The sequence below is a fragment of the Cheilinus undulatus genome, linkage group 6 (assembly GCF_018320785.1).
Source record: "Cheilinus undulatus linkage group 6, ASM1832078v1, whole genome shotgun sequence".
In the NCBI taxonomy this organism is placed as follows: domain Eukaryota; kingdom Metazoa; phylum Chordata; class Actinopteri; order Labriformes; family Labridae; genus Cheilinus; species Cheilinus undulatus.
Genome location: NC_054870.1, coordinates 33,110,561 through 33,136,353, shown reverse-complemented (window position 1 = coordinate 33,136,353; position 25,793 = coordinate 33,110,561). Strand labels below are relative to the sequence as shown.

At 37.8% G+C, this 25,793-nt stretch overlaps 2 protein-coding genes across 2 annotated transcripts; one reads left to right on the top strand and one right to left on the bottom strand.

Annotated features, from left to right (window-relative positions):
• Nucleotides 1-5,347: 5,347 nt before the first annotated feature.
• On the top strand, nt 5,348-8,519 carry bnip4 (BCL2 interacting protein 4). Its single transcript, XM_041789410.1, has 6 exons — nt 5,348-5,513; nt 5,874-6,045; nt 6,172-6,232; nt 6,395-6,501; nt 6,815-6,964; nt 7,951-8,519. Exons 1-6 carry the CDS (start codon nt 5,471-5,473, stop codon nt 7,991-7,993), a joined length of 576 nt encoding a protein of 191 aa, XP_041645344.1. The 5' UTR covers nt 5,348-5,470; the 3' UTR covers nt 7,994-8,519.
• A 44-nt stretch (nt 8,520-8,563) lies between these two features.
• ppp2r2d (protein phosphatase 2, regulatory subunit B, delta) lies at nt 8,564-14,888 on the bottom strand. The gene is made up of 10 exons (XM_041789409.1): nt 14,714-14,888; nt 14,443-14,517; nt 13,894-13,991; nt 12,807-12,972; nt 12,608-12,720; nt 12,350-12,527; nt 12,069-12,233; nt 11,160-11,329; nt 10,391-10,482; nt 8,564-10,239 (listed from the first exon to the last, which is right to left on the bottom strand). Exons 1-10 carry the CDS (start codon nt 14,718-14,720, stop codon nt 9,960-9,962), a joined length of 1,344 nt encoding a protein of 447 aa, XP_041645343.1. The 5' UTR covers nt 14,721-14,888; the 3' UTR covers nt 8,564-9,959.
• Between the last annotated feature and the right edge of the window lie 10,905 nt (nt 14,889-25,793).

The following is a 25,793-nucleotide window of genomic DNA, read 5'->3' as shown; positions in this document are numbered from 1 at the left end:
GTTTCCATTCAATGTCCCAGTGGCATTTTTATTCACAATGTAACCAGTTTTTCCACTTAAAAAGGATTGAATGATTATTTTGGCCAGACTATCTGTTCCCTCTATCAATTTGAAACATCTTAAAAATAAACTCTGATAATTAATTCTATTAAAAACTGCTATATTAAATACTCTGCTTTTGAGACTTTTTAGAAAGAAGAGCCCCAGGGTATATGAGGATATATGTCAGAATGAAAAGGGGTTAAAAGGTTGAGGGCTGAGTTAATAATGGTCCAAAATTATGAGTCTTATCTTTTAGAGCCTTTGTGACCATGAGAATCATTCATTGAGCTCAAACTGAATAAAGCTGGGCTTAGTACATTGATTCTTCTTACTTGTCATCAAAAAGCAGAGATAATCTGTCCTCTGTTGAACTTCAACATCTTGTGCTGTTGTGATATTGGTTGTAACTAATTCCAGTCTGACCTAGACTCATTTTCATGCAAAAGCCTCTCTGCACACAGTCACACCCAACAAACAAACATGATTCTAGATGATCCCAGCCACAAAAACAAACATGGTGCTGATCAACTCCTGATAAATATGACCCTTTATCTGTTCTCACCAGCCAGATGCTGTAGATAGCAATAATCCCTCATTATGCTCTCAGTTAACACAACTTTAAACAAAAAAGGTGGCCATAACTACACTCAGCAATGGTGTCTTCATGGTTTGTCCCTTTTACTTTAGAACAGTGTTACCCAAAGTGTGGGCCCCAGAGGTGGTATAGGTGGGACATGAGAGGACATTTCCAGTAACTAAAAATCATATAAATTAAAGATATTTAAATCATGTTTTAAAGATCATAAATTGTTCTATTTCTTGCCTTTGTTTTAAACTCAGAAGAAAAGTTTAAATTCATGTCACCATTTGGTCTGATGCAAACAACCAATATCATGGTTTAACTGGTGTTAAGATTAACTGGTGACACTTAGTTGAACATTCTGCTATGCTGCTTGCTTCCAGATTCTAAGAACCTAACAGTGTCTTCAGAGACATTAATGCTTTTTGTGAGGAGTCTGTCTGACAAAAAAGTATATTTACAGAGATAAATATTAGACAAGAATTTTAAAAAAATTAAAGTGGCTTTGAAGATGCCTGATTAAATCAAAATAAATGGCAGGAGCTCAATAACTGTACTTTGTGACCCTATCGACACTTTCAAAGTAATGTTAACGTATCTGAATGCAAAGCATTTGCTCTGAAATTCCCTGTTTATGAAACAAATATGATACATTTAAAATTTGAATTTCATGTTATGGTTGTATAATCTCTTTTTGGTGGGCCCCAGCAAATGTACAGGTCCCAAACTGGGCTGCAGCATACTCAAGTTTGGGAAAGGCTGCTCTAGAAATCTGCGAAAGGAATGTGAACATTGTCTGTTGAACCTGATTAGGACAGTCTCAAGACAACCCACAGGGCTGATGAGTGTTAGACACAATATATCTTGGCATGAAGAAGGCATTAATAGTTAGACAAGACACAGTGGCATCAATATCTACAGTTAGTCTTATTATTATAGCAACAGTTTTTCTTGCTGTGTTATTTATGGTTGCCAATAATCCTTGACCAATTTAAACAGAAAATCCAGTTTTTCATCCAGGATAAATAAGCATCCAAAAAAGCCAAACAAACATCCACTTGTTTTGCTACAAATAGCAACTGTTTAAATGGGTATGGTCTCACCATTTTTATGCATTTTCCTTCAGTTTCAGTTCTTATGTGAATTGTGTGTTGAGTGCTTACACAAATATTGTAAATGATATTGTGTGAGGCTTTGGTTGCTATGATTGCATCAGTAAGGTCATCTGAATCCAGAGCAGTGGTTATATTTACCTGTGAAGGTCAGCAGATATTCTATGTATATTTTCCAGGTGAGCTGAAGAGACAGGTTTCCCCTCAGACAGAAATGTTCACAGCACATCTTTTGACTCCTGAAAAGTAAATTATGTTATAGCGTAGCCAGAGTTTCAGTTTAGTTTGTTTGTAGTCAGAAACTGAGCTTCATGAGATATGCTGCTGGCTATTTAAGTTAGTTTAGGCAATTGTATGCTGATAACTTGGTTTAATCAACAATACATAATTTTAAACTTTAATGACAATGTAGCATTGAAAAGAATAAAATGGAACTCAATATGTATAATTTACATCATCGTGTACCAAGTTAATAAGGGGTTTTCAGTTCATAATATCTGTGTTGTTATAACCACCTGTGTTAGGTGCCCCTGCATAACCGTTATCAAGCTAATTCATGTTTTAACAGTTAGCAATGTTACCAATCATTATCTGAGCATGTGAGATGTTTTCTTTGATTCAAGTTGTGAAGTAGTTGTTAATTACAGTTGGAAAACTTCACAAGTCTTACAGCACTTACCGGTTTTAAATAAATTTGAGTAATAGTAACCTTAATTCCGTTAAAACAGAACCACCTAAAGGCAGTTAGCTAGCGCTAGCTAACATTAGCCAGTCCGGAAAAAAATGGCCACCGGAAGCGACCTGTCATCTAAATCTTTTTTGTAACCGGATGTATGCAAATGCAGAGCGCGAAAATGTACTTTGTAGGTAAACAACATTCTGTGGCGTCACCTGTAATTTACATACCTACCTCCGAGAACAACGTCGTTTTTTGTGTTGATTTGTTTAATGCCAGTGGAAACTTTAGAAAATACGTGACAGACGTCTCTTCTATTTTGGCCAATAAGTCTTTTCCTCGGTTCTTGAGGTTTCGGGATTCTGGGAATGGCCTAAAAGCAGTAAGTGTTGTCCGACAAGGAGTGGGCTTATTTCTTCAATTAGAAAAATAACTAACGCCATGACTCAAATTTTGCTGTGTCATAGCAAAGTTTTTAGCACACGAGTGACCCACTGTACACTAAGACAGCTGCCAACTGGGAGATTCCCTCCAAACAAATTAAGCAAGCTCAAACATTGCTCTCAATAAAGACACTAATATAAAAGTATGAACTATTGCCCAACATTCTCACCTATACTTTGCTGCTCTTTTTCTTGTTCAGCTTACAGTTCAATAAGATGACTTCCAGTGAGTGTCAGAGGCAATGATATGGCAGCCCTCCTGAATAATACAGACAAATGTAAACCATGTGGGTATGTATACAACAAAGATATTACTAGGCCCTGCTATGGTGTAGTCTACGAGAATGCTCTAAAATCCTACAGGGAAGCTGTAGGTTTTGAATTTATTCAAGTTTCCATGAGAAATGATACACTTCCTTACTCTAGATGCAGACAAGGGAAACCTCACATTTATGTGATTTTTTTCCTAATGAAAGCAGCTCTAAACTGTCGTCCTGTATTCTTTAAAAATGATGGATTCAAAAATAGTGACAACACAACAGTGATTAAAAAATGTATCCTTTATTTTTAATTAGTAGTGGCTTGTATCTTGGCTAAAAAAATGATAATGATATTAATTTGCTCTGAGTTACTACTTCCGATAATGTTAGATTATAAATTATTTGGTGATTAGTGATAGCCTTCCTGTTTTCTGGTGTAATTGAACAATCTGAAGGGTGTGGGGTTTCCCATTTGGGCTTGGCAGAGGTTTTTTTATTATCAGTTTCTTGATTGGATAGCATTTCTTTTGGACATTTTAGCACACAAGTCACCCTGCTTTGAAATTATTATCCTCAAAGTATCAAGGGTGTGTATAAAGTATGCTTTTCTATATGAAATTTAAAGATATGTATGGTCTGAAATCAGAGGTGTGGTTAAGTCAGTGCTCACTGCTCTTATGAGCTCATAAATTGAGCAGGGAAGGGTTCTTTGTATTTACGAAATCAAATTGTTTAAGGGTTTCTGTCCTTAAATTTAGCTAGTTGAAACCATCAAAATAATGCAAAAAAACATCTCATGTAGCAGTGGAGGGCTGGGCTTTTGTGACATGGAAAACACATCTGTTTTGGAACATTGGAAATCATTGGGGAGACTTTTTGTTTGTCAGTGAAAGCTTTGATGTGGAATGGGAAAACATCCATAACACCACAAAATTATGACTAATATTTTTCCTATTAGAAGTCCAGAAAGAGCATAAAAAACAAATTATGTTTATTTAATCAATACCTGTATTTTCACATTTTTATTATGGTGTTTTGAACTACATTGCACAATGTTGGTTGCTCAAGAGATGATGTCATTATATTAAAAAGTTTCAGTTTTGGGGACAGAAGAACACCTCACTTGTGAACACTTTCAATAACAAAACAAATGCAGTTTTAATAGGAATTTGAAAATTATTCCCTGTCTTTTCAAGGTTGTTTATCTGCAAGTGCAGGTTTTTGTGATTGTCCAACAAAGTTAGTAAGCCATTTTAACCACGGTCTGTCAGGAAGAGAACACACCCAAGAATGATAACCACCCTGATTGCTGAAATGATTAAATTATGCAAGAATAATCAGGCATACAAATCTTGATGGAAGCATGCGTAATTAAATTTTTCTGCCTCAATTTTTGGAATGGCCTCTACAAGAAATTGAGAACCTTTAAAACCTGGCTAACCTTGTGGGGAAAAAACAAAACAAATCAAAAGAAACATGGTTGTTATGTTAATATCCCTCTGCTTCTCTGATCAGGATCAAAATTAAGTGAAAAGTGAAACCAGAAAACATCGACAGACCTTTCTAAGAATGTAAGCAAGCCTCGGGGTGGTTCCCTAAAGGTCGAGTGTCACATAGCAGTCACGCACACTGACTACACACGTGCTTCCCCTGTGCTGTCCCTGTCAGTAGGGCCTTACAAGTCAGTACAAAGGCTGACTTGAAACAAAATATTACTACATCTGTCTTTTTCAACATAAACCACTTGTATACACATTTATTAAAAAACAACTTACTAAAAATTTGTTAGACATCTACAATAATGTTTTCTTAATCAAAGGAAATGAATTAAAAATGTATAATGATGCAAATGTTTTAAAATCCCTTGTGCTTTAGTGCTTATGTCTTTGGCTATATACTGTAATTGTTATCACTGGTGTGTAGCATGTTTCAGTCTTTTAATGCGTTGAGGTGGAATGGGGGTGATTTATGAGCTATGAGTGCCACCTGCAGACAGGTGTTTGAAACTGCTGTTGGGCTATATAATAAAAAAAGGATCAACCAAATCTTACATAAGCAAACAAAAGCTAAGCATCTTTGCGATAGAAAAGGTGCCTTAACAAAACCTACACGAGCCTTGGCACTCATATTATTTTGGTCTTTCAGGAAGCGAGTTTGCGAGCATGCGCGTTCTTCTGTCTGCGCGACGTGCGTGGTTGTTTCAGAGCCAATCACATTTAAGATAAACACAAAATTGCGTCATTGTTATTGTGGTGGTTGACGCTCCAGCTGCAAACAGGGATTTCGCTTCAATTTCGCTCACATTTTGGAAATTAAAAACTGCTTTAACGATTGAACCCGCAAGTTTTACCAGCACAATGTCGCTCCAGAAGGACGTTTCCTCGGACGAGAGTTTGCAAGGTAAGGTATAAACAATAAAACCGATTGTTGTAATGTAAGTGCTAGCGCTAGCTGATTGAAATAACACACAAGGCGACCAAAGGTAAACTACATAACACAGTTTAAAGTAAAACATATGGTTACCACCTTAAAGCTTAGAAAATGGTTTTATTTGTATTTTATACATGCGTTGAATACTTCAGAGGACAACCCTTCGACCTAGTTAATGAAGCCTATTTACCACGTTGCGAAATCAAATGCCCTCCAGCCAACAACAGTCTGTGTTTACTGTCTGTTCTCCTCGTCTGCATACCAGTTCTATCTAGCCTTTACCTCGGATAACCATCACAATTCTATTAGAGATACTGTAATTTTTCTAAGGTTCCTGGGTCGAGCTGCATTTCAGTGGCACAGGCTCTCGAAGCGCCAGTCATCACGGAAGCCAGGAGCAGATCCCCACGACCAGTCAGGAGTGTGACGTGGAGAAAATGCTGCTGGAGGCACAGCACGAGTCAGGAAGGAACAGCTCCAGAGGAAGCTCTCAGTGCAACAGGTCTGTGGGAAGGGGGGAACTGTGCGTTTGTTTCTTGTGTGTTGAGCAATTCAGGTAGTCAAGAAGAATCAAAACGTGTGTTTGAAGTGACCATAGTTTCTTTTTGTCCTTTTTTTAAAATAATAGCCCACTTAGAGCACAGACCCCCCTTCTTCTGTGGAGAGGCTCAGAGGGAAACAGCTCACAGGTATATATGTTTAAATAACTTTTCTGTATCAAAAATCAAAATGTAACAATATATGATTTGATAGTTTTTTTAGCTAATGGTGTGCAGTCTAAAGATTGTAGACATTGCTTATGGCCAACTTGTTGCTGGATCATGAATTGATAATTATGAATTGGTGTTTAGTCGGATGAAGACTTCCAAGAAAGAAGGCGGGAAGTAGAGAACATGATGAAGAAAAATGCTGACTGGATTTGGGACTGGTCCAGTCGACCTGAGAACAGTCCTCCAAAGTATGTAGCTCCTTCTAATTTGCCCTCTACTTTTAGTATTAATGTTGTTCATCAATTTCTGCAAGTTGTTTTAGTCGATATATTCATTTTAAGTTATGGGCATACAGTAAATATACCCCTGCATTGTTATTTAGATGTAAAAATGTAGAAGAGCAAGTACTGACGACCATTAAGACAAATGGAAGCCTTAAATTGTCTGAAGTATGAAGAAAACAGATACCAATCTGAACAGAGGTGTCACTATGACATTACACCAGCATTCATTCATTTTAATGTATTCAGCACAGTGAAAAATTAATGTGGTCCTCTGTAGGGAGTTCCTGCTGAAGTACCCTAAGCGCTCGACCTGTCTCAGCATCAGGAACACCAGCGTCATGAAGAAGGGAGGTGTCCTCTCTGCTGACTTTCTCAAGCTTTTCCTGCCCTCATTAATCATTTCTCACATACTAGCTGTTGGACTAGGGTAAGCAAAATGATTTCTCACTCTGCTAATATTTAATCTCACATTACTATACAGTATAATTGTGAAAACCTGTGAAAAACCAGGATTTGTGACCACATGAAATTTATGTTTATTATCAAGAATGATGGAGAGTTGACAGAGACAACACACATATTTGTTCAAAACAGAAAAACAGAGAAATGAGATAATTCTTTTTCATAATACCACTGGTGCAAATAGACCTTTAATTGATCCACAGATCATGAATAATTTAGTAGTTGTCTGTGTGAACCACCTGTCAGTCAGTTTCATGGAGATAGATTCCAGTGCTGTGTTTGATTCTCAATGTGAGAATAGCAGTTTTGTTTATGCTGGGACTGTGCCATTTTTAAACTTTTATTTTGCTCCAGTAAACCTCTCAAAACAGCTTTGCCACAAAAACGTAATAAATTAAAATAAAATAACCACAAAAAAAACTAGAACCGTTAGTGATAGTTAACCAGTGGCGACCTTAAACCATTCGTTGTGATGATTTGATTTAGTGTGCAAGTTTATTTTATTATTCTTAAGACTTTCTTCCATAGTTAAAATTGTAGAATCAGCTAAGCACACCTGCTAAAATGTGTTATGATAAACATCAGTATATGGCATATTGATATAATAGAAGCATTAAATGGGCTAGAAATCATCAAATTCGGTTGTTTATGACCAAAAAATGTTTATGCCCTCTGTCATTTGACATTTTATAAACTGTTAATTGAATCAGAAAATTCATCCCTGGTCTGGTGTACTGAGAGATCTCATACACTTCTCATTTTTGACCATTTACTGCACGAAAAGTGGTACTGATTTTTCCCAGTCCAGTCTTAGGAAGTCTTACATTTGGTTTTTATTAAGGACTCTAGTTCATTAAAGTTGTAATTTTCACTACCATGTTATCTTAGAAATTTCTTCTGATGTCTTGCTTTCAGCACTGTCTAATTTGACATGTTTGTCTCTCTTTTTAGGATATATATTGGGAAGCGTCTTACTTCACACAACACCTACTGATTACGGGAGGATGTATTTTGACACCTTGTCACCTTTTTGTGACCGTCTTGGCATGCCTTAAAAAAGGACCCTCGGCATATCACTGGGGATGTGGCAATGTGACACTGTTTAATTTTGACTGAGTGCCCCGCATCACCCTCACAGCTTGGACAGTTCAGGGTTCTGTCGCTGGTGTTTTATGGTGAAAACACCATAAAACATCACAATAATGAACCCTCCCTGCTTCGCCTGGCCTGAACATGACTGTTTTGCTGCTTTCTGCTCCGTAAATTTGCACGTTAAGAAACTTAAATGTATACTGTGTGTCATTTACTTTTTGCAAAGAGGGATCACTTAAATTTTTTTGGTTATTAGTTTAGTGATTTTATATTTTAAAGACCAGCTATTGTTTGACTTTCTTGTTAAAGGGATTATTAGTTTAGTGATGGCAATACGTGCAATTACATCTTGTCACTTGAAAAATCAATAGCTTGTTGATTCATTTTGTTCAGCAAACAAAATAAAATAAAAAGATTTACAAAGTAAATTTGGAATAGTAGTTCTCCAAGGAACGCACCACATGCAGATGAACACAATTAAAATTTTATTGAACTTTGGTCAAAATAATAAACAAGTGAATACATTGCCACCATGTTAGGATTCAATGGACAAAGACAATGCATTATTATGTGTTTTAATGTCATCAGTATATGTTTTGTGTAGTCAACCTTCATTTCTGCATTCACAACTACGGAGATAAGATCCACATTTGCAATACGCGGCTCAAATTGGGGGTGAGATCCCTAACAAATGAATAAGGGCACATGTATGAGGCCTGTCCTACTTATTACATTACTTGGAGGCACTCTATCACATAAACTGTATGGTGTGCAATTTTTCCTCCTTTGTGATTTTCATAGACAGCCACATGTAGCAGCAGTATATGAGGACATAACTCTATAAAATAGGATTTACAAATAATGCACATGAGGTTTGTAAAACGTTGGGGACATAACTTGTAGCTGTCACTGATAGAAGTAGGTATTAAGGCTGCAGATTCCCTTTGTCCTGGGCCCCATCTTGTGCCATGTAGTTTTCAAGCCTGCACCCTAAAACATGGTCAAAACTCAAATTAATCTCTTGACACAAACACAATATCAGTTGTCTCCAGCAGTGATTCTGACACTGGTAGCCCCAAATAGCATTTCCATAACAAGTTAGCTTGAGATCTGCTCAAAGACAGTGGTGTGACTGGACATTTTTCCACCTCTCTACAACATAAAAACATGCAAAGCAATAAACATGTTTTAATACATACTTCTAAATTTAAAAACACATCTGTAGTTTTAGTTTTCTTTTATTATGTGGATGACAAGGTGTACTTGAGTAGATACAGTCAGTGAAATTATGTCACCGTATTGACTGGGGTAAAGTAAGAGGAGGGAGAGGGGGAAAAGAAAAACAGGTCCACTTTCCAAATTCATGGCCTCTTCCACCAGTAGTTTGGCCTGAATACATGGCCAATGGGGGAATGTTACAGTTAGGCTTATTGGCCATTAATCCGTGCTTCAGAGGGCCCGAAACCTTTAAAGTTGATGTTATAACTTTGACAAGACGTCATTTTAAGGGCTTCCAAGAGTTCTGTCGTTAAATCATGAAATGAAGGCTTAAAATGTCAACACAAACACCAACGTTCAAGAGTTTGACCTCTAGGGAGTGCCATTCCATCAATTAGACCCGAATTGGGCTTTCTGGGTCAGGGGGGCATGTTGATTGCCCTGGTGCCAAAGGCAAAAACAACCTAAGCTCAGACTCAAAATAAAACAGGCCTATGGATCAACCTCCTGTGGCAAAAAAAGTAGACACGTGCTTTCGAATTCTTCACCAGGAGGACAACGAGGCTGTTTCTTCTTATACAGATAGACAAGTAGTAGGCTTAACTACACGGGTACGGTAAAAGCCCTATCCTCTGGAGCCCCCAAATCTTCTAGTTGATTTTGTCCTGGAAAATGTACAAGTTGTTGGTGGCTGCCACAGCTATCACGTTATCTTTGGGGTGCCAGGCAGTGTGGAGGATCTTCTTGTTGAAGTCCAGGCTGTCCACGCTGATCTCGTCCTTCTTCCTCTTGCCACCAGTGGACACTTTGCGTGGTTTAAGTGTGGCCCGCGGTTTGCTGCTCTCCCGGGACGCCTCCAGTGTGATGTCCCGCCTGGTGTTGCGGTCAAACATTCGGAAGAAGTTGTTGTAGGAGCCGGTCATGATGGCACTGATGGATAGAAAATCAAAATGTTTTATTCAGGTTTATTTGGGGAAAAATGATTCCACCTGTAACAGCAATATCAACTCTTTTAGTGGTCATAACACAATAGGAAACAGAACAGCAAAATTACATTCCAACCAACAACAAGGACACCAACCTGTCACTGCCATTCCAGCAGCACTCGAACTTGTCAAAGATGCAGTCATTTTCATACAGGGAGCAGAGTTTACTGCGAAGGTATTCATGGACCTGAAACAAAACATATCACTTAGCCCATACATTCACTTGAACCTTGTTAGGTCTGCTTCATCTAAGGTGAGAATTCTTGTTACAAGTCTCTTTCAACTTAAACAAAACTTTGTCCTCGGTGTCTACGGTGAGTTCAGTAAGTTGCATTGGCTCAACAGAAATACGTGAGGTAGCCATCTTATAATAATAATAATAATGTTTATTTTTATAGCACTTATCAAAACCAAGTTACAAAGTGCTTTACAAAACATCAAATAATAATATATCATATAATTGTTGGAAGGACCTTGCCTACCCTTCACTGAAGGATCATATGTTTTTATACTTTGTAATATCCTTTCATACTTGAAGATTTTTTATGAAAGCATTTGATGAATGGCTTCAGTAAAATTCTTTTTCAAAACTATGCTACAGCATATTTAAACTAAATTAGAATCCAGGAATAATCATGCACTACTTTAAGAGCACAAGCAGCTTATTGTATAATCTTCAAGAAAATTCTATTAAAAGCAGAATGTGAAGTGTCGATCATAGAAAGTAAAATCTGTGCTTTCAGTCCAAGTTAGATATTTTATGCAAGCCCAGAATCATGCTGTCACTTCAATCAAACAATTACTGGCATGCTTTTTGTTCATGCATGAAATTAACGCTACTTTAAGACACAAGTGTATAAGCACCTGATACGTCTCCACCGGCCTATTCTCCATGTTGAGGTCCCAAACTTTGACGGAGAGGTAGTCACGTGTCATCATATAGCGCCCGCTGTGACTAAACTTCACGTCCGAGATGGAGGAGATGATCTCAGAGAAAAAGGATCGGCTGCTAGGATCCTCAGGCTCCTCAAAGACTGAAATATAAATATAAATATCCTCAATTTAGTAATTTTTAAAATCAAATCCCCAAATAGGCCCTGTAAAAATAAGGAACAAAAAATATATTAAAAGCTTTTAATATCATAGCCATTGGCCAAATCATTTTAAAAGCCAACTTGTCTCAACAATGTAGGTCTTTTGAAGGCAAATATGTTTATAACATGACATAAGGCCCTTTATGTTTTGTGTTCCTCATGTTTCATGTGTAGTCCCTGTTATCTTCCCTTTTAAGTGTTTATAATTTTTCCCCTTTTCCAAGAGCACCCAACATTGTTTCACATATCCTTCACTTTAACCACACTGAGCTGTGAGTCATTCCCCCTTTGTCTGAAAATAGACCTTAAACATCATTAAATAATCATATATTCTGTTTTTACCTTTTAGTAATTATGGCAGAAACAGTATATTGCATGCTACTGTGGAATAATTGGTATGTTTCAATTTTTCAGATAATGATGCATTCCGACTGGAAAGTCTGAGCTACCCCTAACCACAACCTCCTACTAAACTCGGGTGCGATGTCATTCCCAACATCCAAGGTTAATGGAACACAGCATAATTTATACTATGTAAAATATGCCAAGATTCAAAATGGTCTTCAGGTATTAATGATGAACTTAACTATTATTAACTTAATAATGAAAAAAAAAGAGATAATTATTAAGTCATTGGTTGACTGATTTAACCCCGCAGTATCATAGTGGGCATACTTACACTTCGAGTGCCTATCGCAGAGTGCTGCTGCTCTCATGTCACACAGGCGGATAGTGCCTTTGCTACTGCTGTACACAAATACATTGCATTGGTGTGGATGGCACTCAGCAGCTGTGATTACTTCTGTCAGTTCCTCCATGTTGGCGGGCTTGATGTCTACAATATCTGTAACACAGTGTTAAGGAACCAACAGGCTTATGTTTCATTTTTACACAATGCAGACACTATTACCCTTTAAATTAAAAATCTAACATTTGTTATCTGGTCAAGAAAAAGGATACTAAAACTTCTGTCTGTGATTTCCAAGTGCCATAGATTTATTCTTAGGTCATCTGCGGAGAGGTACGTTTCATGATCACTATTTACAGAAATGGAATTTATGTGATAGGTGTGCGCATTTGCAAAGATCCTCCTTGGGCTTGCTTCTACCATGAGATCCATTGGCATCAGTACTGGTACCTGTAATGCAAAACATGAACACTTAAGAATCAAAACATAAAACTCCACACTCAAGACATGACATGCATGATCAAACCTACCCGTAAAGAGGTGATTCTAAAGGGATCTCTGAGTCGTCCATCTTCATCTTTCAGATTGTAACCTTCTGCTCGTTTATCTCTTTCACTTATTTTCCACAATTTGATAGTTTTATCTAAAACAGGGGGTGAGTAAATTTTTCAATACAATATTGAGACCAATTTCACGAATAATAAAAGTGGATAAAGAATAAACTCTTACCATTTGTTGAAAGTAGAAAGTGAGCAGCATTTTGTTGGGGTAGCCATCTTATTTTATTTATTTTTTCCTCAATTTCTAAACTTTTCAAATAGTCAAATTCTGGCTCGTGACTCTGAAAAGTGCTATAGACGTTGTACTCCCCGCGCAGGTGTGGACGATTCTTAGACTGGAAAGAAGGATGAGAAATTATTGACAAGCCTTGTATACATTAATGCTGCAACAAGTCAGTACATAACTTCTCACATAATAAGTTTATGAGGACACAGTTCTGTCAGTCCATGTGTTAAGAGATGTCCTGATAACCAGAATTGTAAACTTTGATATTACAATAACAGCTTAATTTCACCCTGAGCTTGGTGACCAAATTTGCAATATGTGCTTTGAACGACAGCTTACAATCATTATGAAAACCCAGATAATTAAAGGTTGACAGAAACTCTGCCTTGCAAAGTAATAATTGATGGGATATTTCCTGGTAAATAGCTTAAATTAGAGAATACCACGAGTTTGATTTGGCTGCATTTAAAACCAAGTATCTGCAGTCAAGATTGGAAAACATGAAGGAAGACTGTATATACATGAGCAAACATATTGGATAGGATTCAACTTGGGCTGTCAAAAGATTAAAATTTTCAATCACAATCAATCACAGGATTTCTACAGTAATTCTCCACTAATAATTAAAATAATTTGTACACTAATTGTGAACCCTGTTTAATCGTGATTAACTCCCTTAATCTTGACAGCTCTAGTTTCAACTCCACATTTAAAAAAGACATAAGTCCAATATTAGGAAATTTCTTGGTCATTTTTCATTCACCAAATACAGCAGGCAAACTTCTGCACACTCTAAATTGCACAAATGCATTGACAATGTTTCAGTAGGTATTTTACACAGGAGTTAAACTAGTTCTTTAAACAGACCCATTCCTTGTGAGTGCACTATTCTTATGAAACAGATGCCACATTATTTTTAGAGTGAGGTACTTTTCAATACTGTCAGCAAAAATGACTGAACTTTTATCATTTTAAAACACATAATGTTCTTAAGTATTAAACATTTAGACAACCTTAATGTGACTCTTACCTCCTGTTCATGTTGAAAAATCACTACTCTCCCTCCTTTATCTCCAGTTGCGAGCAATTCTCCAGAATAATTGAACTCAACTGTTGAGATTATGTCAGCTGAAAATTGACAAAAATCAGAGAAAATTGAACCAGACAGGTCAGATTTCATGTGGCAGTTCTATTACCAGCTAAGATAATTCCACTTAAACACCCGCAGCACATCTACTATCTACTGTATGAATGAATGAAAACAAGCATGATGTCACTAGACAATTTATGGACGCAGCACATTGACGTCATGGACACGGTCGCTCCCCTTTAATAGCCTAGCCACCACTTAGCATACAGCTAGCTGCCGACAAACATGTCATTTACAGAAAAAATGGCGTTAGTGCAATTAATCCACTAACAGACCTACACCCCACACAACAGCTGTCTTATCTTAAAAACTGTCAAATCACCTAGCTATCATGCATATCATATGAAGCACCCGGAGCAGCATCATCAGAACATCCAGCTAGCTTCCAACCGCTGTAGCCTAGCCATCAAGCTAACGTTAGCCACATACCTTCCGCAACATCTTCATCTATCGCTCCTTTCACTTGAGAGAAACACCACTGGAAATCATTTCCTCCTGCAACTCCTGTGAGAAGAACAGAGTGTTAGTTAGCATCCTATTCGCATCTCCTGTAATGAGAAAATGACCTGCCAGTGACACAGTTTGACAACTAGCAACTTAGCTTTCCAGCGCTAACGTTGGCTAGCTAAGTTGCAGATTCAGGCCATCACACACACACCAAGTGAGGTGGGTCCTTTTCCTCCCTTTAAAAGTAGCTTACCCGCCATTGCTTCATGTAGCAGCTCTTGCTGTACACAGCTTCCAATAGCTTATCAACCAATGCGGCTTGCTCGGGGAAATAGATAGCATCCACAATCAGTGTGAAGACTCGGGTCCAGATCTGTCAAGACCACGGAAATTATCCGTGATTTTTTTTCTTCCAAAATGGCGCACAGTACATGGAGAAATGACGTCATGCACACATGCCACATCCTGGCTCCATCCATCCTCCTGAGCATCACACAAGTAAATGTGCGGTAAGTTTACATTTTCTGTGAATTCAACTCTTTTTCACTACATTGAGTATTTTTCTTAGCTAATTTGGCCTGTTTAAGCCAGTCATCTCCTCTGATGGGTGATGAACAAAAATGAACATTTATGATGTTGCTTTTTTTCCTTTTTAGATTAGAACGAGTGCACATATATGATAAACGAGTACATGTAGAAAACAGGCCTGCAGAAGCACCGTTAACATTTTTTCAGAATTGTGTTTAGGTTGTATTCACACCTTTTTATTATAGTTTAACCAACACATATGCCAAATAATTTTTTTTTGAAATAGATTGCACTGTTAAATATAACCTATAAACTTTTCATTCATTTGATTAATGTTCTTGTATGTTTTTATATGTTTTAACTTAAAATTGAATGACACCAATTGAGTAAAGCACATAGTATTCATTGCATGGTCAATGGGTGACATCTAGTGGGCAAATGATGAAAATCCAGGCATGTTTTGTGAAGTAGTTTTGCATCTACAGTTGTTGACTTCATGCTTATCATCCCCAATTAACAGAAAGTTACTGAAGACTTTATAACTCTGCATTTTGCTATAATATCTTGGTCTGTTCAACCGGACTCATCTAAGATGCATATAAGAAAGTCTTCATTTGCCAGATTTTCAAATGTTTTGTATTTCAGAGTAAGGAATAACTTGCTGTGAAGAAACTTCACTTTAAAGCTTACACCAAACAATGTATATAGCCGTATAGGGTTGAATCCAGTGTTCATTTTGTTGACTGAAATTCTGGCTAAAAATTTTTGTTGACTACCTTTTTCTAAGACAAAGACTGGACTGAGACTAGATAAAAACAGATCCATGATGACTAACACTGACAAAAAGTAAGTTCAGTTTTCGTAAAGATGACTAAAACGAGACTGAAATGAAATTCAGTTTTCGTCAGACATTCAAAATCCATGATATTTCTCCACTGTGGGTCAATCTGTCAAAAACTCAACATATTTGTAGTTCTTCTGCCTCTCTGCTGTAGAAAACAGGGAAACCAGCCTTTTCAGGGTGCATAGAACTGTCTATCTATCTATCTATCTATCTATCTATCTATCTATCTATCTATCTATCTATCTGTCTGTCTGTCTGTCTGTCTGTCTGTCTGTCTGTCTGTCTATCTGTCTATCTATCTATTCAGTTGGCTTTACTGGCATGGGAACATCATCAGTTTCATTGCCAAAGCATTTACACCTTTTAGATGATAATTATGGCACCAAAAGATATTATAATTTACCCAGCATATATGAAAGTTTGTATTCGTTCATGCGGGTGAATTGTTTTTTTGTTTGCTGGTGAAAAGCGGAAAGAACTTTTCTTTGTATGAAGGGCAGGTGGTTAGAAAATGCAGCTCTGGTTCCACCTCCTGTTGGCTGCAGTGGGTGCACAGTCAGAGGAGATCAGTTGGTCACCAAAATCAACACACTCCTTCGTTCCTACAGGACCCTTTAAAGGATCCTAATGGTATAGTGAATTTTCATTGTCTGCAGTGTCTTTTTAGTTCTGGATCAATGGGAAAGCATTAAAATAAAAGTAATAATTCCATTTTTTGATTTGCAAACCTGACAAACAGCAGGTAAAAGCAGCTCTTTATCTTCCCACTGTGCATTTAATGTCCAAGAAAAATGACTGTCATGTCTATGCTGGATAGTATCCCACTACTTTTCCAAGTTGTGCATCATGATCTATCTAAGGTGAAGTTTTTAGGTTTGTTAATCAAAGAGGCTAATGATTAGATTTTTTTCCCCTTATTGTTGCCCTCAAATGTTGGTTATATGTTTAGAGGCAAAAACTTTCCCACACACATCTCTATTTTTTGGCTCAAATAAGAATACATATTGCAAGATAAACACACAAAAATAGATGTTGGATGTGCTTGCTTTATGCTTACTTCTCTGCAAACAGTACTCTCTGAAGAGTTGAGGCTGATAAGAGTTGGGAGGAGAAGTATTGCCCATAGGGGCTGATTGTGCAATAACAAAGTCACAATCCAAAATTGTAAATAAGGCAAATGCTGAGAATATTTTCTATCTGGGTCAGAAAAAAATAACCAGAGATGTATCTTTTCATGCACATGTTAATATAAGCTCATTATTCAAATATACACTATAATCTTGCTGAATATGAATTTCACACCTATAGTTAAACTCTATCTTAAAATATCCTTGTTATCAGAAAATGCTCTAGAAATGCTTAAAAATGAATATGAAAGGTGACATTTGTTCATCTCTTCACCTTCACTGACTTCATGGTTTGTGGCTTAGTGATGGTATTTTCTCCATAGTAATTTCAAACTTTTTGTTTGCTACATGTGCAGATTGTCCTGGAGGAGGCAAGTGAAGAAAGAGATGCACCCAGACCTGGACCGAATCTCACAAAAAGCCTCTCCAGGATATCTCCTGAGCTCAACATCCCTCTCATCACTCACACAGCATCCCAGAGGGAGCAGCAGAGCAGGGGCCTGGAGGTTAGAGGCATACAGTACACACACAAAAACACACATAGCCTGGATATATATATATATATATATATATATATATATATATATATATATATAAAGGTGGACTGTGTTGTAACTGCAGAGTAGGCACAATTCAAATAGAGCAACACTGTTTAATGAAAGGCAGACATGATAATTCAACTCCTAGATGTGAAATTATGGGAACAGAGACATTTCCAATAGTTTCATTGCTATTTTTTTTAATTCTGAGGTGTAAAATTTCAAGTATTACAGTATTTGGTCTTTAAATATACAATAACCACAGCTTTATGACCCACTTATTCCTCATTCGTAGGTAGTAAATGGGTGGTTTCTTTGAATTACATTTGTGCACTATTGTTTTGTGAAAGGATCATTATTTCAAGAACCACTTAAACCACTAAAACACATTTGAGTTCAGCATGGAGAGCCCTGTAGCTAAACAAAGTAAAAAGTGGGTTTACCGTATTTTGTTTTGTTTTGTTTTTTTTTTTTCTAATTTGAACTTACTGAATAGAACTGCTTGTGTATTTGATAAAGCAAACAATATTTGTTTAATGCATCAAATACCAACACTCCTTGATTTAAAGGCAGAGATCATTGTGAAACATTGGTGTCTACTTATGCTGGAAAATAAAGTTGGAGTAAACATATGATTATGGATTTAGACCAGTGGTTCTCAATCAACACAGAAGTTAGAACTGTTTTCTGTGCTTCATGAATGTGTACCTGGAAAATGAAATATTAATAAGTCTTTGATGTACAGAGGCTCTAAGTGGATTTGCATCCATGTATTTATTTTCCTCAATTTAGCTGTGAAGTAAAGTAAAGTAAAGTAAAAGTAAAGTTTGCTTGTTTTCTCAAGATCTTAATTTATTTGTCTCTTTATCTCGAGTTAACAAAGCTGGTATTCCCATGATACTGTGTTCATTAAAAAAAACAACTAGTTTTTACATAAAATGACAGAAATGTTATTAAAATAATACGGTCTTTGTTTGTTTTGTTTTGTCTCATCCCCTTTTTGGGTTCCATGCTTTGATTTATCTAGATACAACATTTTTCATTACATACTTTTGAAAGGCTAAAAATTGTCCCTAATTTGGGTCTTGATTTCTCAGTTGGGAGGTTTTGGGTCCTGAGGCTTGACCAATAGAGAGCCACTGATTTAGACCATTGCTCCCCTCCTGCATCAACACACTGCTGCATTCAGGTCTTTCACTGATCAAAGCAGAGCAGTAGGTCTTCTTCAGACAGTTGCCTCAGAACCTCTGTTGTGCTTTTCTTAACTTCTGACGCAGACTCCCTTTGAGCACAGATTTGATCTTAGGAGAATGAAAAAGTCACACGGTGCTAGATCAGGTGAATAAGGAGGGTGATCAAGCCCTATGATTTATTTCTGTGTCAGAAACTGCTGTACGAAGAGCGCAGTGTGAGCTGGCATGTTGTCTTGATGAAGAGTGAAACCATTTTCCACAACTGTGGTTGCTTTCTTCAGACTGTGTCTTGCAATTTTTCTTGAACCTGTTTGTAAAAGTGTTGATTCATGGTGACACTCCTGGAACCCATTCCACCAAAATTTTACTCTTAATGTCAAAGAAAACATTCAACATGGCCTTGAATTTGGACTTGCTTTGTTGTGCTTTCACCACATGTATTCATTCCTTCTAAAAATGTGAGTTTCTTTCAATTTGTTCCAAATTGTCTCCAGGAATTAGCTTGTGTTTTTCCTTTTGATCAGGAGTCAAGTTTTGGGACAACTTTGTCACACACTTTTGTCTTGATCAAATTTTCATGCAAAATTCGTCAAACTGTCTCTTTATCAATGAAGACCACTTCAGCTTTAGGGTTGGGAATCTTTAGGCACCTCACAATTTGATTCTATTATGATTCATAGGGCTACAGTTCGATTCCTAATGGATTACTGGTGCATTTTGATACACTTGGTTTTTTTTTTACATTTCTGTTGTTCCCATTGTGTCAAATCTAATAAAAAACATTACACTTTTGTTCAAAAAAGAGAGAGATAAATTCCCACTATCCTCAAATGGAAGAAGAATTAACTGGAAATTTACAATTGCACTGAACCAAAGGTAGATTTAAATATTTAGGTTATTATCCATTATTGGACATCTATAAATTGATTCAGAATCTTCCAACTCCACATCATGATGCATCCAAGAATTGATTTTTTTTCTCCAACCTCTGTCCATTATCATACTTATACTGAGTCATTGATCATTTCAAAGGATTTGTTAAATTTCCTAAATGTTTTCAAAAGTTTTTGAGAACATTCACAAAATCTATTGTACCATTCAAACACACGTGCATGTGACATGCGGTGTTTCCAATTTACCTAAGTACTAAAAGATTTGGCTGCTGTTTTGCTCAAATTTCACCAAAAATTTTAAGTTAATGCGTTGCTCAACTTTGATGCTAATCATTTTCTGACACCTTAGCAAAAACAGGAGCACTTCAGTCAGCAGCTAGCAGTGAACTAAAGACGTTACTCATTGGAAACTCACAGCAGTTGTGCGTGAATACCCAACCTTCAGTGTGAATGTGAACCACATGGTTTTATCCTCATGAGTGCAGTCTCATTATTTGATAGCCATACCTCTTATAGTTGTGTGTTCTTGTTTGTTTTTGTTAAATATGCCTAAGTACATCTTCCCTGGATACTGGAATTCATGTTGATAATTGACAGTTGAGAAGGCGTGGAATTCCTATGATTAGGTGTGGTCTTAGGACATTCAACAGACACACCCACAGTATCCCAAAGCAGAGGTTACTGTCTAATATTCATGATTTTGAAACTGTATTTTTTACACCCTAAGTTTCAGGATTACGGCCTGCAGTTTTGCTTGTAAGGTAGGCCTTTATTCGGTAAGTGCATCTTTCCTGCGTGCAAGAATTTGATTATTATGAATGTCAGTTTCTGACAGTTGACTTGCCACACAGTTTTTCATGTGAGGTTTTGTTGCATTCAATGGGCACGCCCACAGCATCCCAGAGCATAGATTACTGCTTCCTGTTACTGAAACTGAATTGAATGTACTTAGTGATTTTGTCTTTCTTAAATCAAACCTGTTGGCTATTAGCACAGACTTTTTATGTTCTTTACACAGACTCAGTGATGAGAGTAGAAAAAAGGACATGATACTTTCTTTAACTAAAAACATTTTGAAACATGTGCTTTAGATTTCACTTTGATGAACATTATTTTAGTATGCTTAAACTACACCCTTTATTCCTCGTCTACTGTGAGAAAACAGAATACAAAACTGTTTGCATTTAACATCACGGTGTGAAGAGAAAACATTTGACTCAAGCCCAATTTGGGAGTTGAGAAACCGTACACCTTAATTGTTGTGTACATTGCATTTTTCCCATTTTTCCTTGTTTGGTGTTGCGGCTGTGGTTGCATGTGTGTGTTTGAGCGTGTGTGTGCTGCCGTGCCGCAGCTTCATCAGGTATAAGGAGAGGTGTTGACTTTATTCCGAGCCTCCAGTAACACCACTGACTCTGATAGTTCCCCATCCCTGTGGGAATTCATTATAAGACAGCTAGAGGCTGCTTGTGGATGGTTACTGTGCTGCCCGTATGTTAACTTGTCGCTATCGCGCAAGGCAAACATGTGGTGCAGCTGCTTTCTCTGGCTGTGGGCAACCTGGAGAGATTGATTGGTGAGCCTTCTGTTTTATCCAGGATCAGGGCCACATTCAGTAGACATGGTGCCTCCGGAGAAGCAGCCATTTTCCCCAGAAAATATGGCTCATTACCAGCACAGACAAAATGAAGGTATATTGACTTTTTAACATCTTTCACTGTTACCTATTCCTGAGCCATTTAACAACACACATTTGTTATCCTGGAAGTCTTTACTTCATTTTATTCCCATGTAGCTGATTACAAAAACAGCTCTGATTTTAACATCATGTTTAGTGAATCAAACATGTCTACTTCAGCTGGAATTTACACACAGTGGCACACACTTAAATACCCATACATGTGTGTTTTCAACCCGCACACACAAACATACCCTTCCCCCCATCAGACAGTTTTTAACTCAAACCATTGGCCAGTGGATGTGTCTGCTCTGCTCAGGGGCATAAGCTCTGTCCAGACCCTCAGTCTTAACTCACTCTCTCTCTCACACACACAAACAGCAAAGACAAACACAATCAATTATTCAACACTCTTGTTTTGGCTCATGTGTTTTTTTTTCTCCTCTTTTTCTTATTATTTCTGTTCTGTTGTTTCTATAGCATCCTCTGGCAAGCTCACAGCCAGGAGGCCCTGATGAGTGAGCTACGAGGCCTGATGACTTGAGGTCTGTATGTGTATGGCTTTGTAATTTAGATGGCAGAGTAATAATTTGCATGCACAGCCTTCAACATTGTCTCATTGTCTGAAGGAGATTATCCTCGCGGCTTTTTTCTCTTTTACTCGACTGAGGCTTGTCAAAGACCTGGCTTGGAAGACAAACCTTTGTCTCTGTGTTTATTTCCCCCATGAGTGGAAATTTGCAGTGCGGTCATTCGGCGTAGTTAAACCTCATGCTGGAGCACACAAACCAGCTCTCGCTCCTTTGCTTTGTAGTATTTCTCTCTATTTGGTGAGGCTTTTTCCTCTATATATGTTTGTGTAGTGTATGTTTTACATACTTGGAGTGTCATTTTTCAGTGCATAAATCTGGGCACTAGATGGCACTATGGCACTTATTATTCAACACCAATGGATGATTTCCATTTTGAAGGATAAGTGCGAGCTGCTGACACAAGTCATGATCACAAAGTGCTTGTTTTCCCGAGCTGATGTTGAAATCATCAGGACACAAGCACTCACATTTATGAATTAGCTGCTTTGACCTTTATGCATTAAAAACATTTTTACCTGCTTTGATTTTAAGGAAAATGTGGAATAAAAATCAAGAATTGGAGCTGTGCAGATCACTAAAGTTTAGAAGTGTACTCCAACTTGACAGATTTTCCTTTTTTTAAAGGCTCAGGTGAACATCAAACAGCACTCAAATCAATGCGAACAAAAAGGAATCACATTGCACGGGTATATTAAATGTGAATCCTAGCAGCGATGATGTCCTTGTAACAGATCAGATTGTAAATAAGATGGGTTAAATTGCACTTGTAGCTTCCCTTCAAAAAGTCAGGGCTATCCTCTCGGGGGGCGACGAGAGAGTGCTGCACACTCTTCCTCTAATAACGCAAGACAATGAGATCCCGGCTCATAACATAGGCCTCCACTATATAGAACAAGTATTGGGGGCTTAGCAGCTAATAAAGTGGCAAGTCTTCAAATCCATGTCAGAAGAGCAGAGTGCCACAGGGACCTTTCATAACACTTGTATGTGCAGGTTCAACTGCAGTGGAAAGGTTACACATCCACATTGCACTGATCTAACCTGATGAGTTGCCTTAAGCCTCGCAAATTTCAAGGCTGAGGTTTTTTTTATTTAAAGAAGAAGAAGTGAATAATTCGCTCACTCTCTAAAATATTACAGGAGAGGAGAATGAATGTTTGAGATGCAACAGAAATCTACGGTGTTAAAGCAGCAGGAAAATCTACATTTCTTTGTCAGATTCAATTTAATTTAGATTCTGTTTCATATCTGTTTGTTTTAGTGCACATTCTGTGTGTTTTTACAAAATGAGCTAAAATTATAACACACATCAATTTAGTTAATTGAATCATGCTGCCCTTTGAGTTCACCCAACACAGCCTCAGTAATTAGCCCTGATTGCCTGGTCTGCGTTTCATAAATGGTCTCTGCCGCTTTCTCTCTAGTGAACCTGTCCTTCACTTGAGCACAGACACTCCTCCAGCATTTCCACCCACTTTGTTTGTGAGTCTTTGATCCACACTATTCCAGTTAAAGTTACACCCATGTGCTGCAAGTTGAAACTTTCAGCATTGTTGCTCAGGGGAACCTTATACCCGTGGCGCCTTCTGCTTTTGTCCTTCCCTTTAGCAACAGAACTCTCCTATGGTCCCGGACAAAAGACTACTCACGACACCATTTTATGATCTCTGTGATGATACTGTTTCCCCTTCTCCTGCTCACATGTTACCTCGGTTTGCACGTCTAATCCTAAATGTTAATGTCAAAAAGCATCATTAGGAGCTCTCCCTAGAGAAAAGAGTTGATTTGGAGCAGAGGATAATGCAAGAAAAAGGGCATTCTTCATTTTAAGATTGCAGCCTCTTAAGAAGAAACCCATTTAAATCAGTGCCTTTTATATATGCTGCAGAATAACATAAAATTATAAGAACAGCTGCAGCCAAATTATCATAAAACTAACAATGTCTTATTTCTTTCCTTCCATGCATTATCAGGTGGACTCCACTTTTTTATGCTTATTACATGCAGGGGATATTTGTGCACACATATGCATAACATGCAAATAAATGAGCATGTTTGTGAGTATGTTTGCTCAAATTAGACACACATGTTAAGCCTAATTGAAGCAAGAATTAAAACCATTTCCAACGACAACAATGTAAACCACTTAAAGGCACAGAAACAAATAGAGTATATTAAAATAGAGTGTAAAGTGCTGCAGTGTCTTGCCTCTCCAGTCTGTCTAATCACTATGTGAGTGAAACATTCATGGTACACTAGATCAGTTCAATATTTAATTTCTCAACAAAGACTACATGATGGAACAGATGCTCAAACTTTGTATGTTTCTCAGGAGAGCAAAACAGGAGAGCAAAACTCTTTCAGGGAAGCTATCGAGCACTAGGATTGTGATTGTGTACAAGTGTTGTGTGCTTGTGTTAACTTCTTTGGGCTCTTCACCTATGCACTAAACGTACAGCGGCGGATAAAAAAGATGTTCAAACATACTAAGTGTGCAGAGTGAGTCAGTGCTCCAACCATGGACTGAATACATCAATTGTTTACATCCAGGGGCAGTAGAAAACTCATGTGTGGAAGCACATTAGCGATGCACCAAGGTTGGCCTTTGCCTCCATGTCACATTTCAAGTGAAAATTTGACTTGGCATGTTTACATAGGATTTCTTCATCTCCCTTTTAAACCCCTATGGGCAGGCTGAAGGTGAGGGGAACTAAGATTATTATCCCCCCGTTTCTCTGAGGAGCTTTTCTTTATGCACACCCTCACAGATGTCGACATTTGGTTAGGCGGTGTACATAGAAGCCCCAGATTATCTAGCGCTTCAGGAAGTCTGTTTAGCTAAAGTTAGGAGTGGTTACTTTGCTGCACCTTCCTAATTTGCCCCCGTGTTTGAAATAACCTGGAGACCCTTTGTGCTTAGTTAAACATCTGTGTTTAGGGGAGTGTCAAAGGGAAATATCGGTGATTGAATATTACTGTCCTCTGAAAACCAAAGGTCTAAGCTGTAATGATGTTCACATCAATAGGCACGGCTTGTGCAGGCGTAGATCTAGTCACAGGAAGCGTAACAGATGGTGTACTATATGTCATAATGCTATAAAATCCAACAGGAATTGACAATTGAAATCCCACCCTGGAGTTTGCCTCTTTTAGCTTTGGCATAATCTTCTCAGGATTTCAATTGCAAAGTCAAAGAGAATAGTCTAGCACATGGGGACTAGTTATCTGGGGCAAATGCGGTCTAAGGTTGACAATGCAAAGGCTATGTTTATGTGCATCACACTTTGCTATACTGAATGTTTCCCAGAGTGCAAGAACATCCTCCCCTGAATTCTATTCCTCTTCCCACGTCCCAGCAGTGCTGCCGTGGAAAGTAGGCCAAGTGAGCACCAGGGCGTTGCTTTTTTAAGATGATCAGTTTGTCAGTGTGTTTTTGTGTGCGCTCAGGACAGCTATTCATGTGGCTTGACTCTGAAGAACAAAGAGCAGCATTATACAATTTGCAGTACTTCCAAAAGCAAAAGGGGAAAGGGAGAGGCTGGAGGAAAAAAAAATAGGGACAGGACAAGTGCGGATGAAACAAAGACAAAATCTGGCTTGTACTCTAATTCATTTACTTCCTCTTTTCCACCTCTTTGTTGCAGCAAAAAGGTCCCTTGCCAGTAACACTCCTCTGCAGGATCGTACTGTACTCGAGCTGGCGTGGATTATTTTTAGCTATTGCTGTGCAGCTTTCACCTTGACTCCCTCCATCTTGACATCATAATTAACATTTCTGTTAATAGTAACAAAGTTCAATATTAATAAGGATCTCTGACAGAAATCAAAACTCTGCTCTGGAGTGGTAATGAATTGTACCGCACTGTACATATAAGAGACACCTTGCCAATCAGGATCAAATCTGAATCTCCTTAATGATGCTAATCCCTGTAGAAGGA

What these genes read in the sequence shown, in the direction of transcription:
- ppp2r2d (XM_041789409.1), bottom strand. An exon ending in AATCACAGACAGAAGTTTTA is followed by an intron (nt 12,234 to 12,349) that starts GTATCCTTTTTC and finishes ACTGTGTTACAG; the next exon opens with ATATTGTAGACATCAAGCCC. An exon ending in CTGCGATAGGCACTCGAAGT is followed by an intron (nt 11,330 to 12,068) that starts GTAAGTATGCCC and finishes TTTATATTTCAG; the next exon opens with TCTTTGAGGAGCCTGAGGAT.
- bnip4 (XM_041789410.1), top strand. Translation starts at nt 5,471, where the DNA reads ATGTCGCTCCAGAAGGACGTTTCCTCGGACGAGAGTTTGCAAG. An exon ending in CTCGGACGAGAGTTTGCAAG is followed by an intron (nt 5,514 to 5,873) that starts GTAAGGTATAAA and finishes AATTTTTCTAAG; the next exon opens with GTTCCTGGGTCGAGCTGCAT. An exon ending in CCTGAGAACAGTCCTCCAAA is followed by an intron (nt 6,502 to 6,814) that starts GTATGTAGCTCC and finishes GGTCCTCTGTAG; the next exon opens with GGAGTTCCTGCTGAAGTACC.